The 16,005-nt window shown below is 41.6% G+C and overlaps 1 protein-coding gene across 5 annotated transcripts in view; it reads right to left on the reverse strand.

Moving 5' to 3' along the window:
* The window catches only part of THRB (thyroid hormone receptor beta), a 347,062-nt gene that overhangs the window by 18,501 nt on the left and 312,556 nt on the right, over window positions 1-16,005 (reverse strand). For 4 of the 5 annotated variants that reach the window (XM_040433128.1, XM_040433127.1, XM_040433126.1 and 1 more), the window contains one exon: window positions 3,833-3,933. In XM_040433128.1, the coding sequence (XP_040289062.1) occupies window positions 3,833-3,933 (101 nt within the window). Of the gene's footprint in view, window positions 1-3,832; window positions 3,934-9,690; window positions 10,302-16,005 lie in introns of those variants that run through there. The other variant, XM_040433125.1, reaches the window with a different exon arrangement.

A 16,005-nucleotide genomic window follows, 5' to 3' on the forward strand; every position in this document is an offset into this window, starting at 1 on the left:
GCAAGCCACCGCTGCTTTTTTCATTCTTATGGAGAATTTGTGTCACAAAAAGAGGTGGGAACTTGATAATGGGGATGTAAATTTCCTCCCTAGGCTGCTCAAAAATGATGTCTCTTTCACTCATCAGGTGATTTAAAAGGTTGAGTTCACACACTGCTGATTTGTTGCAGAAATGTCTACAACTGCCCCATTCATTTATATGGGGCTAGCAGAAATCAACCTACACGCTGCAGATTGATTTCTGCTAGCTAATGAATGCCTTGGCTGAACATGTCCTAACAAATTCTTTGGTATTCATATTCAAGTATTCATTTGGCTTTGTGATAGTGACTAGTGATAGTGATTATGATGAATATAGCGACTAGTGATAGTGATTAGGATGAATATAGTGACTAGTGATAGTGATTAGGATTAATATAGTGACTAGTGGTAGTGATTAGGATGAATAGTGACTAGTGCTAGTGATTAGGATGAATATGGTGACTAGTGATAGTGATTATGGTGCATATAGTGACTAGTGATAGTGATTAGGATGAATATACTGACTAGTGATAAGGATAAATATACTGACTAGTGATAGTGATTAGGATGAATACAGTGATTAGTGATAGTGATTAGGATGAATATAGTGATTAGTGATAGTGATTAGGACAAAGTTTGTACACACCTGTTAAAAGGAATGTTTTTTTTACACATTTTAGAATATTACTACAGCTAGAACTAAGCGGTAATACAATGCAAAACTAATTTCTATTTGAGATTTAGGGAAGTAACCCTTTCCTTTATAACGCTTGGCACAATCATGACATTGTTACAACCACATTCATAAGGTAGCTGCCAGCAATGCATTTCTAAAAGTCAACAATGAGTTTCTATTAATGTTACGCACTAGGCATCTCCAGTCCAACTAATCCTAAATCATCTCTATTGGGTTTAGGTCAGGGTTCCAGGAGTTTAGGATGACCAGGATGAGTTACAAAGATATCCTTTAGTGAAATTGCTCCCATACAGCCTGGAGCAATCTGCAATCTGCAGGCAGCACGTTATAGAGCAGGAGGAGCTGAGCAGACTGATATGTAGTTTTACGGGAAAAGATTCAGTAAAACTTGTACTTTATACATTTATACCTCTGCCTTTTTTCAACTTAAGTCAACCCCCATGTACAACTATCAGTGACTAACAGTTATCTATATATACACACTTAAAAGGGTTATGCGAGACTAAAAAATGTCCCCCATATGCGCGGGCCCCTCGCACTGAATGTACTTACCTGGCTCCCTGCACCACTCCTGGTCCCCACACCACCGCTGCTGCTCTTCCCCGTGCGCAGATGAAAACATCCGGTGTTGTGGGGAGCAGCCAATGGCAGGCAGGGACGGGGACGAGGCTTGTCCCTGCCTGTCATTGGCTGCTCCCCCCTGACACAGAATGTTTTCATCTGCACACGGGGAGAAGCAGCAGCGGTGCGGGGACCAAGAGCGGCGCAGGGAGCAGGGATCCAGGTAAGTAGATTCATTGTGAGGGGCCGGGCATATGGGGAGGGCCATTTTTTAGTCTCGGATAACCCCATTAAGGGTGTATTAGATTGGCTGATTATCGGCCAGTTCATCATTAACAAGAATTCGCAGGAACGCTAGTTAACAATGATCTGGCAGTCTAATATTGCTGCCGAATGCCCAATGAATGAGCAAATGCTTGTTAATCGGGCAGTTGTAATTTTTAAGCACGCTTAAAAATCATTGGTTGCCGGCGGCAGATCGTGCTGTCTAATCACGATCTTCTGCTGGCAAACAACTAGACAGCATGGGGATGAGCGATGGCATAATGATCGCTTGTCCCCATACTGTGGAGGAGATCGCTGCATGTAATACAGGAAATTGCCAGGAAGGATGGGTCTGCAGAATCGGACTGTCTAAAACCGCCTTTACACAATGCTATCAATCACTGATAAGACCTCATGTACAACTGAAGTCAGAAGAACAGATATATAAATGTATAAATTACAAGTTGTACAGAATCTTTTGCCACAAAACCATATACATGCATTTTGTGGTATACCTTTAATTCTGTATAAGTTAACAGGGTCACCAGCAAAGCACCTCACACCTTGAAGCCCCTATCTGCCATAATTCACAATGGGAACCAGATATGTAAACATCATCCGTTCAAGCTTTATGTATCTAACAAAGACAGTAGTTAGAGTGAAAATTTTCCCTGTCCAATGACTCTGACTGATCACCTTCAGTGGTGGCTTTCAGGAAGCAATTCTACCATTGAGGCTGGATTTGCACAGTCTTCTCTCTGATGTTTATATTGATTTACTCCTTGAATTAATTTAAGTATTTAATTTTCACTAATCCAAAGGGCATTTGTTTTCAAAATAACTTTGCATAATGGTTGTGCTTTTTTCTACAATCATAAATGTCAAGGAATTTGTCTTTTTTGGGCTTCCCTGGAGTCTTTTTTCAGCTATAATATTCCTTGTTTCAGCTGCACAGCTAGATACATTTCATTCAGAAGCAGGGGATGTATCCCTTCTATGAAATCTGCCAGCACTGTACTGCTCTGACGTCCTTTCTCTTTCCACTATGTTTGTTTTCAGCTCTAGAACTCACAGAACGGATAAGGAGTAGGAAATCACACTAACAGAAAGGCAGGAGGATCATGTGCATTCAGAGGTAGTGTTGAAGCAGTCCTAATATCAGGTTCAGGATGTCAACTAGCTCAGAACAGCCCCCACTCCCTCTCTAATGTCTCTGTTACAACGGATGGATTTTGCCTGACAAGAGGTAGTGGACTTCAAATTAGGTGGAAGTGAGACCTCTAGTTGCCATGAGTTTATGGCTTTTTCTTTCAAGGGGATGCATGCATATTTTTTTGCAAAGAGGGATGACTATTGGCTTTCAGGCCAAGGGTGGCAGTATTTCTGAAACTGCGCAGTTTGTGAACTGTTCTCGTGCTGCTGTGGTGAAAGTGTATTGTGAGTGGACAAATGATACCATAGTGACATGGCAACTGCGGAGCACCATGTATCATTGATATGAGAGGTGAACATTGACTACGAAGGTGCGCAAGGGCAGACCAACAAGATACATAGAAGCAGCTCACTGCCATAATGAACCAGAGGACTATCAAACGTGTGTCTAAAACAACAGTTCAGTGAACCCTATTGCATATGGAGCTTTGAAGCAGACAGATGATCACTGCACCTCTGCTAACAAAGTTGCATTGGCAGACAAAGCTTCATTTTTGTGGCAGTGTGGGAATTGGACCTCAGCTGATTGGCAAAGGGTTGCCTTCTCTGACGAATCACATTTCCTGCTTCATTGAATGGATGGACCTTGGTGTGTCAGGAAGGAAACATCAAAGAACAAACACCCTGCAACCACTGCTGGAAAAACACAAGCTGGTGGTGGCAGTGTTATGGTCTCTAGGTTGTTTTCGTGTTATTCTCTGTGCCCCACTCCATGAGGAAAGCACTCTTAACTGGTTTGGGTATGTATCCATCCGTGCAGATTACGTACGCCAATAAATGTTGATTATCTTCCCTGGGGCGGATGGCATCTTCCAGCAAGACATTGCGATGTCACATGGCTAGAAATGTCCAACACCGGTTGAATCCCCCACGCACCCTCAAGCAGCTGTGGGATTCACTGCAGTCAGGATGGCTTTAGATACCTGTGACAACCTACCAGGACCTTACTCAGTCACTCCCATGCCGTCTAGCTACTCTCTGAGCTGCACACAGTGGTTACTCTGGATATTAGCTGGTGGTCATAATAATGTGAGTAGACTGTGTATATTGCGTGGGCACATATACGTTTTTACTTACCTTGCAGCCTTCACAGGTGATGCATCTATAATGATATCCTGTAGCCTTGTCTCCACACACAACACACAGTTCATCTTTATCTAAGTAGCTGGGTATGTACCCTGTTGAAAAAAAATAATGTTCCATCATCATTTCAGCTAAACTCCACATTGCTCCAAGACACATATCTAGCTTTTAGATTTTGTACTAGAATATCAGCATTTTGTAGAGAAAGGTCACACAGTGAATAAAGTGGATAATGGCATAGCGGGTAGAGAATGTAAGCCCTATTCTCTCATTTAAAAATTCAGCACTATAAACGAATGAAGAGTATAAAACCAGTTTTATTGTAGAATGGGTCAGGTATGTACAAGATCACAAATTGCTATGTCACCTTATTCATTCTCTTTTAAAAGCAGAGGGGACAGGACCTAATGGCTGCTTTTACCTTAAAGGGAATCCATCACTAGTTTTATGGTGTCCTAACTAAGGGCAACATAAACTAGTGACAGATCCCCTTAGTAAAATGACACAGCCATTTTGCTAAAATCTTATGCTAAACAGCTTGAGCACATGCCGAACGAGTCTCCAAATTTATGAGCTCCTGGCTCTCTCTGCCCACCTGCTACTGATTCATATGGGGAAAAAAAACTGTCAATCAGTGGCAGGTAGGCGGGGAGAGCCGTGAGCTCATGAATATGGGGACTCATTGGTATGCGCTGGAGCCGTTAGAGCCCCTCAGCAGAAAACTGGTGACAGATTTCTTTTAAAGGGTTTCTCCAGGAATGATTTAAAATGGCCATCAGCAAACTGTCCTAGAATGTGAGCAGAACTTTTTGCCTCCACTTGCAGAGCTGTCTAGAAGGGTTTGTGGGCGGGGACTCACTACACAATACGCTCCAACACTTGCATATACTACATATTGGTGAGTTTTCCTGTCAGGCTGCTCAGCCATGATGACATATTGTAGGTAGGTTCACATCATTACGATCTATTGTAGAGCAGTGCAGTAAGACTCCGCCCACTCGCCCTCCTAGGCAGCTCTGCAAGTGGAGGAAACCAGTCCTACTCGCATTCTAGGACAGGCTGCTGGCGGCCATTTAAAATCATTCCCAGAGAACTTCTTTAAAGATTTGTACCCATGACACTGGCTGACCTGTTACATGTGCTCTTGGCAGCTGAAGGTAACTGAGTTGGCACCATGTTCATATGTGCCCGCATTTCTGAAATGAAATGATGTTTTAATATATGCAAATGAGCCTCTAGGAGCAACGGGGGCGTTGCTGTTACACCTAAAGGCTCTGCTCTCTCTGCAACTGCCGCGCCCTCTGCACTTTGATTGACAAGGCCAAGTGTGACGATGTTTTCACTGCATGTCCCTGTCAAAGTGCAGAGGGTGCGGGAGATGCAGAGAAAGAGGAGTCTCTAGGCGTAACGACAAGGCCCCCGTTGCTCCTAGAGGCTCATTTGCATTTTCTCAGCAATGCAGACACATATGAACATGGGGCCAACACAGATGTCTTCAGCTGCCAAGTGCACATGTAACAGATCAGCCAGTGTCATAGGTGCAAGTCTGCTGACAGATGCCCTGTGTTGAGGTGTGTCTATTTGTAAAAGTGGAACTGCTCATGTAGAGGTATGAATGCAACATGAGTGTCTGTGTGCAAGGTGCCTGCATGTGTGTAAAAGCATCAGTATGAGTGTACAAGTGTGCGAGCATTCCTGCATGTGTAGAAGTACGAGTGCTTCACACTGGCTCAGTCACTATCACTTTTATCCCACCATTTTGACCTGAGCTCTGAGATTTGCATTTACATGTGTGAATGTTGGTGTCACCGAGGTCAGAGGTTAACAGCGAAAGATCTCTGTAACATCATGTGATGACGTATCTACAGAATGGCGAAAATCCAGAGCTGCTGAAACTAATGAGCAGCAGTATCTAATCCTATCATGTGTGATACATCATCACACATTATAGGATTAGATACAGCGGCTCATCAGACTGTTTCAAATATTACAGGCTTAGGTACAGTGGCTCAGCTGATATTGTCTGCTGAGCTGCTGTATATAAGCCTGTCATATGTGAAACTGATGAGCCACTGTATCTAATCCTCTCATGTGTGATACTGTCTGATGAGCCACTGTATCTAATCCCATCAAGTGTTATAATCACTGATGTATTAACTTTTCAGAAGTGATAAGGTACAGTACAGTAATATTGTATTTGCTATACAAACAATATCATTGATTAGTGCCCCTATACATAACCTTGCTTGGGGCCCAGTAATGCCAAGTCTGCCCCTTCCCATATAATACATTTATAGCATATCCAAAAGACATGTCATTAATATTGTCTAGTAGATGCAGGTCCCACCGCTGGGACCCAGACCTATTTCCACAATGGTGTTCCCTAAAACCTTGTTTTGCCAAGTGAGGTGGCCGCTCTGAACAGAGAGGTGGCTGCCTTTCCACAAAGCCAAGCATACTTGTACACTCATTATTCACAGTGGACACTCACCAGGAGGGAGGGGGTTGGGGCTTCCGTTCTGGAGATAAGTGTGGGGTCCCTTAGGAGAGACCCATATATATCAGATTTTTATGGCATATCGTGTGGATATAATATAAATGTCTAAAATGGATATACCCCTTTTATAAAACGAGAATTAGTTGATAACTGAGGTTGGGCTTGTTCAACTTTGATAATTAACTGCACTATATTATTTGACTTGTTATCCAACATCCGAAGTTCTTTTGAATAAAACTTTATTCCAATACTGTCAAGAGCAGGAGCATCATTCAGTATTAGAATGTATTAGCTTCTATGAGCCGAAGTTATTGCTTCGCGAAGTCTCGCGAGATTTCATGCAATAACTTCATAAATTAATTTGTACTGTAAAAAAAACATTTCCCGAACTCGGGTTCGGTTCCAAGTGGTACCTTGGAGCTCCTGCTCCGTACAGTATTGGAACGAAGTTTTATGCGAATCGACTTCGGATGTTTCATCCGCAGTCGATTCACTCATCCCCGAAAAAGACATTAACTGTTTAAACCCAAGAAGTTATATAGCAACAACCAAAATAATCCCAGTGTTCTGTGTCGGAGTCTGTATTTCCAAAAAGATTACCGCTTCATCCTTATATGCTTTTAAAGATTGGTGTCCGCCAATTCTAGTCCCAAAATACCAAATTTACTCAACAATATTTCATATTTATAATTGCAGAATTTATATTACGCTCATTCTTGGTAATTGGCTCATATAATTGTGCTGGCGATCAGTCGATAAACAAGCAAACGCTTGTTTGTCGGCTCATTTTTGTCATTCATCAGGATCTAAGATGCGCAATTATCGGCACCGCATGTGGATGTGCGGCCGATAATCAGTAGAACTAAATGAGGAAGAACGACTATAGTAGCAATCATTCCTCTCCCATTCACTTTGCATCGGCCTGAGCAATAGATAATATACAGACAGATAAATAGATGGTAAAGAGATGATAGATAGACAGACAGATAATATATATATATATATATAGATAAGTAGATGAGAGAGATAGCGGATAGATGAATAGCTAGACAGATGGACGGACTGACAGATAGATGATAGATAAATAGATATACAGATGATAGAGAGATAACTAGTTGATAGATAGATAGATAGATAGATAGATAGATAGATAGATAGATAGATATATTGTGGTATGAGATACAGATAGCTGGATAGATGAAACAACTTTTCTGGAGCCTGTGGTATGAGGGGACTAAAACTTTGCATCGGCCATGGATGAAGCCACAATCACTTAATTTAATGGACTTGTGATCTTTTCATTTTTTGTGTACCCTGGACCTGCTGACTGGTCCCAAGCACCTCCTTTTTATCTATGTCCTGCTTTGATAGATAGATAGATAGATAGATAGATAGATAGATAGATAGATAGATAGATAGATAGATAGATAGATAGATAGATAGATAGATAGATAGATTAGAATATTAGACAGATTGACAGATGCATTGATAAAAGTTTTTTTTTACCATAGATAGATTTATAGACAGAGAGATTGATAGGATTGACAGATATAGACAGATAAAAAGAGATAGATAATAGATAGATAAATGCATACATTAATAAATAAATAAATAAATAGATGAGAGATAGTTGATGACAGAGGTAGATAATTGATAGATAGTAAATAGAGAATAGAGAGATAAATAGTAGATAGATACAGAGCGATAACAATAGACAAAAATATGCAGTTAAATATATACTCTATAGATATGTAACATACTGAAGGACTTTTTTTTTTTAAATAAAAAGCTATTCTTATGTGTCAGACAATATATTCACTAAGTGTGACAGTTTTCGTTATGCACTGTACCACAATCACAGTGGGAAGGTTGAAAGGGGACACCTGTTCTCTTGTGTTTTAATTGCTATAGAGTCTTCCTTAAATCCAAATCAATGCTGATCAATAAGGACAAGTACGTCCTTTCAGCAACCTTCTGTCCTCACCGCTGGATTAATTGCCCCTTGAAGAAAATTCAATAATGTTGATTTAACACTAAATATATATTTACACTAAGAAGACATGACAGGCTCGGTCAGTACAATAGTGCGCCACATAAACTCCCCATCAACATGTCCACATATGCTGGCAGCTGATGGAAGTGGCCATAGAACTGAATGGAACTAATAATGGAGATAAAATAACATCGGCATTTTCACAGAAATACAGTACATACAATACTTGCTAAACAGAGTTTTGTCATTTGGGACACCCTGCCATGATCTCACAATGCCTTACTGCTGGTTTTCTGAAATGCAATGAGATATTGCTGTGTTTGTTATGAACGAGCAAATGTCAAATTCTCCTCTACTATCCCAGTGTCCAGCAAGTAGGCACTAGAGCAAATATATAGTCTCTGGTTACTTATTTGAGCTGTAATAACCGTAATACACAGCTTGAATAAAAATAAAATAATAATGCAAAAAAAAAAAAAAGTCATCTCTCAGTGCATATGAATACATAGTAGGTAAGTACAGTTAGAAAATGCTCACAGTGTAGAGAGCGGCATCACTGGTGAAATCTAGGAGGCACTGGGCAATACACAGAAAAGATCTGAGCAGAAACTTCAGACGGGCTAAATGCTGGACACGGGGTAAATGTCTGCCTCAAATACAAAGAAGAATGTAAATTGCTATGATTGTACCTTGTAATGGTGACAGTATAGTTACACTTGGATAACCAAGTATGGAATATATCAGAATTCAAAAAATGCATTAATTGATGTGATAGATACATTACGAGAAAGAACTTGTATGATAAGAGTTCACCTGTATCACTATTTTAAGGTGTAGAAGGAAAATCACAGTCGTAAAAGGTATACAATTACTAGATAATTACATACAAAGTAATATCGAGCAGCCTCCAGGCGTCGCTATATAAAGACGTATATTGCATTTCGCATTGTAAATGTACCTCTTGTATATCTATGTGAAAAGTAGGGGTTAATTACACAAAACAGCGCCGGTCATTTCCTCGTCTACATGGGTAATGGAATTTACCGAGCACAGTACACACATAGATCAAGCAGCGGGTATCGAGACCCCCCAATTTGTATCTGCCTTCTGATTAATAAAGAACAGCACAAATCTAAAAAGGCAGAAGAGAAATTCTCTCGAGCCGAGAAATGAAAACGCTTTAATCTCCTAGCAACCTGGAATACGACAGGATGTGAAGGATGGATATGTGTTAAAAATAAATAATAATCAAATGTGCAACTTTAAAATCAAACCTAGCTCTGATGCTGGAAGCAAGCACGCAGGTAAAGCAGACAGGCAATAACACGCACGAAAAACACGGAAAGACAAAATCGTCCCTACCTTTTTTCTGTGAGAACATCGGAGACTGCCCCTGTGAAAAAGTTGCTTTTTCCTCCGAGAAATACTCAGGTTGGTTGTATGAATTCAGGGCCATGTCCATTTCTGAGTACTCGCTTTTAAACATGTTTCCAGGGTAACTAGAGTTATAAGCCTGATTCACCGCCCAGGCCTGATCCATATATATATTATTGTTGTGTAGGACATAAGCCTCACAAGAACTGTAGTTCTCACTATCTTCTATATAAGTGCAATAATCAGTGGGCTGCATGCAGAAGGAGTTAGAAGAGCACTGGGGCATTTCATACATTTCCTGAATGCAGTAGTTCATTTTGATATCTGGGGTGAGCTTCTACTTTACGTATGCACCACACATGCATGCATACACATGGAACGAGGGGAGAAAATGATAAATATACAATAGTCACTGAAGTCTGCCTCAGAGCTAAGCACCCGGTACGATTTGGAGCAGCACCTTGTGTGCTCGGATCCTATTTATATCGAGGATGCTACCGAGAAGCCAAACATGTTGTAAAAGAGATTTATGGCAGTTTAAGGTCCTAATCTATGAGCCATGGATAAATCCTAGGAAGATGGCTTCACAGACAGGTAGCAGAAGGTATTAGAGACGCAACACAAGGCGGGTACACTACAATCCTGACTTTATTTAATTTTGGGCAATAACTTTGAGCATTCATATTCAAGGCTAGTCAGTGTGACATATTTGACAACTTCAGAAGCAAAGCCTAAGTGAGTTTGAGGGCTGTGTAAAATCCTAAAATCAATAGGCTGAAGTTTTTAACTCTATCCTTTAAGAAATTCAATAGGAAAAACCTAGATGACCCATACTAGAATCTAAAAGGTAAACACTCTAACAACATAATCCACAATCAGTTCTATTGATTTGGTGTTACGGCATTAACAACCTTCTGCGTGACAGCAGGTATTGATTGCCATTCATGGACTGCTTTAGTTCTTGATTAAACCATCAAACTTGTGTAAGCTTTTCACACACAAAAAAAATCTATTGATAAGCTTACACAAGGCGGAACATTATTATGAATAGCAAATTGCTCTACATGGAGGTGTAGGTCTTTGTACAAACTTGGGGTCCATTCACACGTCCGCAATTTCGTTACGCATTTTCCGGAACGGAATTGCAGACCCATTCATTTCTATTGGGCAGCACGATGTGCTGCCCGGATATGGAATTGCGTACCCGCACTTCCGGGTCCGCAATTCTGTTCCCGAAAAAATAGAACATGTCCTATTCTTGTCCGCAATTGTGGACAAGAATAGGCATATTCTAATAGTGCCGGCAATGTGCGGTCCGCAAAATGCGGAACGCACATTGCGGCTGTCCGTGTTTGGGGGATCCGCAAAACAGGTTACGGACGTCTGAATAGAGCCTTAAAGGGGTTTTCCAGAAATATTGGTGTTTTATGTAATGCCCCCAGCTTTCCTCCTGAAAAAAAAATAAAGATTCATATGTACCTGCTCAACACCACTCGGGTTCTCTGCTGTCTCCATCTTCTGGTCCCTGCACTATTTACATCTGACTGGTCAAGGGCATGGTCAAATGCTCCACTCCAGCCAAGACTGGCTTCATCGGTGATGTGGTCACAAGCAGCATGTCACCACTGAAGCCAGTCATTGGCTGGAGCAGTGCATATGACCATGGTCATGGCCAGCCAAATGTAAACAGTGTGGGGACCGGAAGATGGAAACAGCAGAGGACCAGAGCAGTGCGGGATAGCTAAGTATGAATCCTCTTTTTCATGAGGCAGGCTGGGGACATCACATAAAATATAATTATTACTGGAAAACCCCTTTAAGTTAGTCCATTTGCTATCAGGAGGTGACACACAGCACAAATCGCTTCCCTGTCCTGATGGTGTGCCACTTCTGCAGAAAACTGCACAATTACATTTATAAGTAAAGGTTGGCAACAGTACAGTGCATATACAGTCAGGTCCATAAATATTGGGACATCGACACAATTCTAAAATTTTTGGCTCTATACGCCACCACAATGGATTTGAAATGAAACGAACAAGATGTGCTTTAACTGCAGACTGTCAGCTTCAATTTGAGGGTATTTACATCCAAATCAGGTGAACGGTGTAGGAATTACAACAGTTTGCATATGTGCCTCCCACTTGTTAAGGGACCAAAAGTAATGGGACAATTGGCTTCTCAGCTGTTCCATGGCCAGGTGTGTGTTATTCCCTCATTATCCCAATTACAATGAGCAGATAAAAAGTCCAGAGTTTATTTAAAGTGTGCTATTTGCATTTGGAATCTGTTGCTGTCAACTCTCAAGATGAGATCCAAAAAGCTGTCACCATCAGTGAAGCAAGCCATCATTAGGCTAAAAAAAACTAAACAAACCCATCAGAGAGATAGCAAAAACATTAGGCGTGGCCAAAACAACTGTTTGGAACATTCTTAAGAAGGCGCGCGCCGGAGAGCTCAGCAACACCAAAAGACCCAGAAGACCACGGAAAACAACCGTGGTGGATGACCGAAGAATTCTTTCCCTGGTGAAGAAAACACCCTTCACAACAGTTGGCCAGATCAAGAACACTCTCCAGGAGGTAGGTGTATGTGTGTCAAAGTCAACAATCAAGAGAAGACTTCACCAGAGTGAATACAGAGGATTCACCACAAGATGTAAACCATTGGTGAGCCTCAAAAACAGGAAGGCCAGATTAGAGTTTGCCAAACGACATCTAAAAAAGCCTTCACAGTTCTGGAACAACATCCTATGGACAGATGAGACCAAGATCAACTTGTACCTGAGTGATGGGAAGAGAAGAGTATGGAGAAGGAAAGAAACTGCTCATGATCCTAAGCATACCACCTCATCAGTGAAGCATGGTGGTGGTAGTGTCATGGCGTGGGCGTGTATGGCTGCCAATGGAACTGGTTCTCTTGTATTTATTGATGATGTGACTGCTGACAAAAGCAGCAGGATGAATTTTGAAGTGTTTTGGGCAATATTATCTGCTCATTTTCAACCAAATGCCTCAGAACTCATTGGACGGCGCTTCACAGTGCAGATGGACAATGAATCAAAGCATACTGCAAAAGCAACCAAAGAGTTTTTTAAGGGAAAGAAGTGGAATGTTATGCAATGGCCAAGTCAATCACCTGACCTGAATCCGATTGAGCATGCATTTCACTTGCTACCCCAAGAACAAGCAGGAACTGAAGACAGTTGCAGTAGAGGCCTGGCAGAGCATTACCAGGGATGAAACCCAGCGTCTGGTGAGGTCTATGCGTTCCAGACTTTAGGCTGTAATTGACTGCAAAGGATTTGCAACCAAGTATTAAAAAGTGAAAGTTTGATTTATGATTATTATGTCCCATTACTTTTGGTCCCTTAACAAGTGGGAGGCACATTCCTACACCGTTGACTTGATTTGGATGTAAATACCCTCAAATTAAAGCTGACAGTCTGCAGTTGAAGCACATCTTGTTCGTTTCATTTTAATTGTGGTGGTGTATAGAGCCAAAAATGTTAGAATTGTGTTTATGTCCCAATATTTATGGACCTGACTGTATGTTCATATACAGTTGTTGTAACATATATTTTGACATTGCTTCCATCCTGACCAAGCTTTTCTCATTTTGTGCTGAAACATGACCTTGAATTGGTAAATAAGTGTCACGACCATGGTCGTGACTTCTGGATCCGCATGCAGTTGCCTGCGGTTTGGTTTTATTGTCAACCACATGGTGAGGGCTGCTGTTATGTTGCCTCACATGTGGTTGCCGCTGGCAACATGTTTGTACTTGGCAGTATAGCAGCCTGAGCTGTTGCTAGGCAGCTTGCTGTCAAGTGCATGCGGTTACACCTGGTTCGGTGTGTGTGTGTATGCGTGCACTTTCCATGTTTGGTGTGCACGGGGTTGTTTGTGTGTTCACTTCCCCTTTTAGTGGCTGTCTTCCCTTCCCTGGTGTGAGAAGGGTTAAATCCCTTCCTAGTATGTGAGCACTGGGTGTGTCTGTGTGGGTGTGGCTACTTGGGCCTATATAGCCTCTGCTGAGAGCAGTAGTCAGAGGGGTACTTCAGCCATGGTCTGCTGGAGTCATCCTCCTACCTAATACCATCTGCCAGTGAGGGCCACCCTTGTGGTCATAGCAAATGTTTATATGTGATGTTAAGTTGATATGGCTTTCCTTTCATGTTTAATGCAGCTATGGATCTGGGTTCCTGTGTGTGTGTATGTGTGTTTGCTGTGTCCGTTTATGTATGGTCTGGACATCAGCTTGTGAGCACGGGATCCAGTCAGCAAGGCTGTGGCAGGTAAATTTGAACTAGAGTTGTTCTCCTGCCATATCCATAGGTCTGTTTATGTACCCCATCTCCTTGTAGCTTGGCCACTTTAGACTCCTGTTTCTCCGCGTCCAGGAGGAACGGGCTGTCTACCCAGCTCCTAGCTCAGGGATCTGCGGAGGGTTAGTAGGGATCCGAGGTTCCGGAGCATGAGCCCTCCTACCATCAAGGTCGGCTCATGCAGCTAGGAGTCAGGGTCAGATTAGGGATGCGATAGGAGGTGACCTGCTCCCTAATTCTGTGGTCCTGGCCAAGTAGCGACCTACCATCTTCTGGCATCGCACGGCTGAGGATTTCCCCCATCCTCAGCCGTGACAATAAGCTGAAACTCAACACAGATATCTGTAGCATGATTGCTAGAGATGAGAAAATTTCTTAAAATTTGTTTCAAGTTTGAATCGGTCAGAAGATTCAATTTGGGTACAAATAAATTTAACCAAAACTGAAAGTGCTCAGATTGCCCTGAAAAGTTGTGTATAACATTCTGAGTTCTCCTAGGAATATAGCTCCTTTCAAGTTCTTTAACACCAAGAGAGCATCAGTAATGTGAAAGTGACAGTGACATATAGTGGCATGCAAAAGTTTGGGCACCCCTGGTCAAAATTACTGTTACTGTGAACAAGTTGAAGATGAAATAATCTCTAAAAGGCATAAAATTAAAGATGAAACACACTTTTCAACATTTTAAGCAATATCGGTGCATTATTTTGGTTTTGTACAGTTTTGAGTAAAAAAAGGAAAGGAGTACCTTCCAAAAATAATGAAACACAAGGGGATTTGAATGCTCAGACCAAGGTCTCAGAAGATTTTAAATGGACTGTTAGGGTTAAGGCTTGTTCACATTCATCATTAGGAAAGACCAGGTGATGCAAATTTCAAAGTTTTATAAAAATACAGACTCCTCTAACCTTGTCCCAAAAAGCAGCAGCCATTGGTTCTTCTAAGCAGCTTCCTTAGTAACAGTAGAGGTCAAAAGAAGGTCTGGAAGACCAAGACAAATTTGTGAGACAACTGCTCATGGGATTGATAGAAGGGAAAATCAGAACCCCTGCTTGATTGCAAAAGACCTTCAGGAAGATTCTGGAGTTATGGTATACTGATCTACTGTTCAGCGACACCTGAACAAATATGGCCTTCATGGAAGCGTCATGAGAAGAAAATCTCTCATTCATCCTCACCACAAAATTCTGCATCAGAAGTTTGCAAAAGAACATCTAAACAAGCATGATGCATTTTGGAAAAAAGTCCTGTGGACCAATGGAGTTAGAGGCTATGTACACCTTCAGAGGCAATTTTGTTTATGACTGCATTTTACAGATTTTTGGACTTTATTAAACATATTGTTACAAAGGGTTAACTGTTTTTCTAACTGTGTGACTAGTACTTTCACTTTCACTTCGTGCTGGTCATCTAATAAACCTCATCTCTAAACTACTAACTACTAAGTTAGCGAGAAATATTTAGAGTCAGTTTGGGTTACCTTGCAGCTTGATAATCATAAGGTAACTCGTGTAGGTGTGATATATAGACCACCTAGCCAAGTCAAAGAATTAGGCTGAGTTCACACGGGCGTTGCGGGAAATGGTGCGGGAAATGGTGCGGGTGCGTTGCGGGAACATGCACGATTTTTCCGCGCGAGTGCAAAACATTGTAATGGGTTTTACACTTGCGTGAGAAAAATCGCACGTTTGGTACCCAAACCCAAACTTCTTCACAGAAGTTCGGGCTTGGGATCGGTGTTCTGTTGATTGTATAATTTTCCCTTATAACATGGTTATAAGGGAAAATAATAGCATTCTGAATACAGAATGCATAGTACAATAGCGCTTGAGGGGTTAAAAAAATATATAAATAATTTAACTCACCTTAATCTACTGGCTCGCGCAGCCCGGCATCTCTTCTGTCTTCATCTTAGCTGTGTGCAGGAAAAGGACCTGTGGTGACGTCACTCCGGTCATCACAGGATCCATCACCAT

This window comes from Bufo bufo, chromosome 5, assembly GCF_905171765.1.
Source record: "Bufo bufo chromosome 5, aBufBuf1.1, whole genome shotgun sequence".
In the NCBI taxonomy this organism is placed as follows: Eukaryota; Metazoa; Chordata; class Amphibia; order Anura; family Bufonidae; genus Bufo; species Bufo bufo.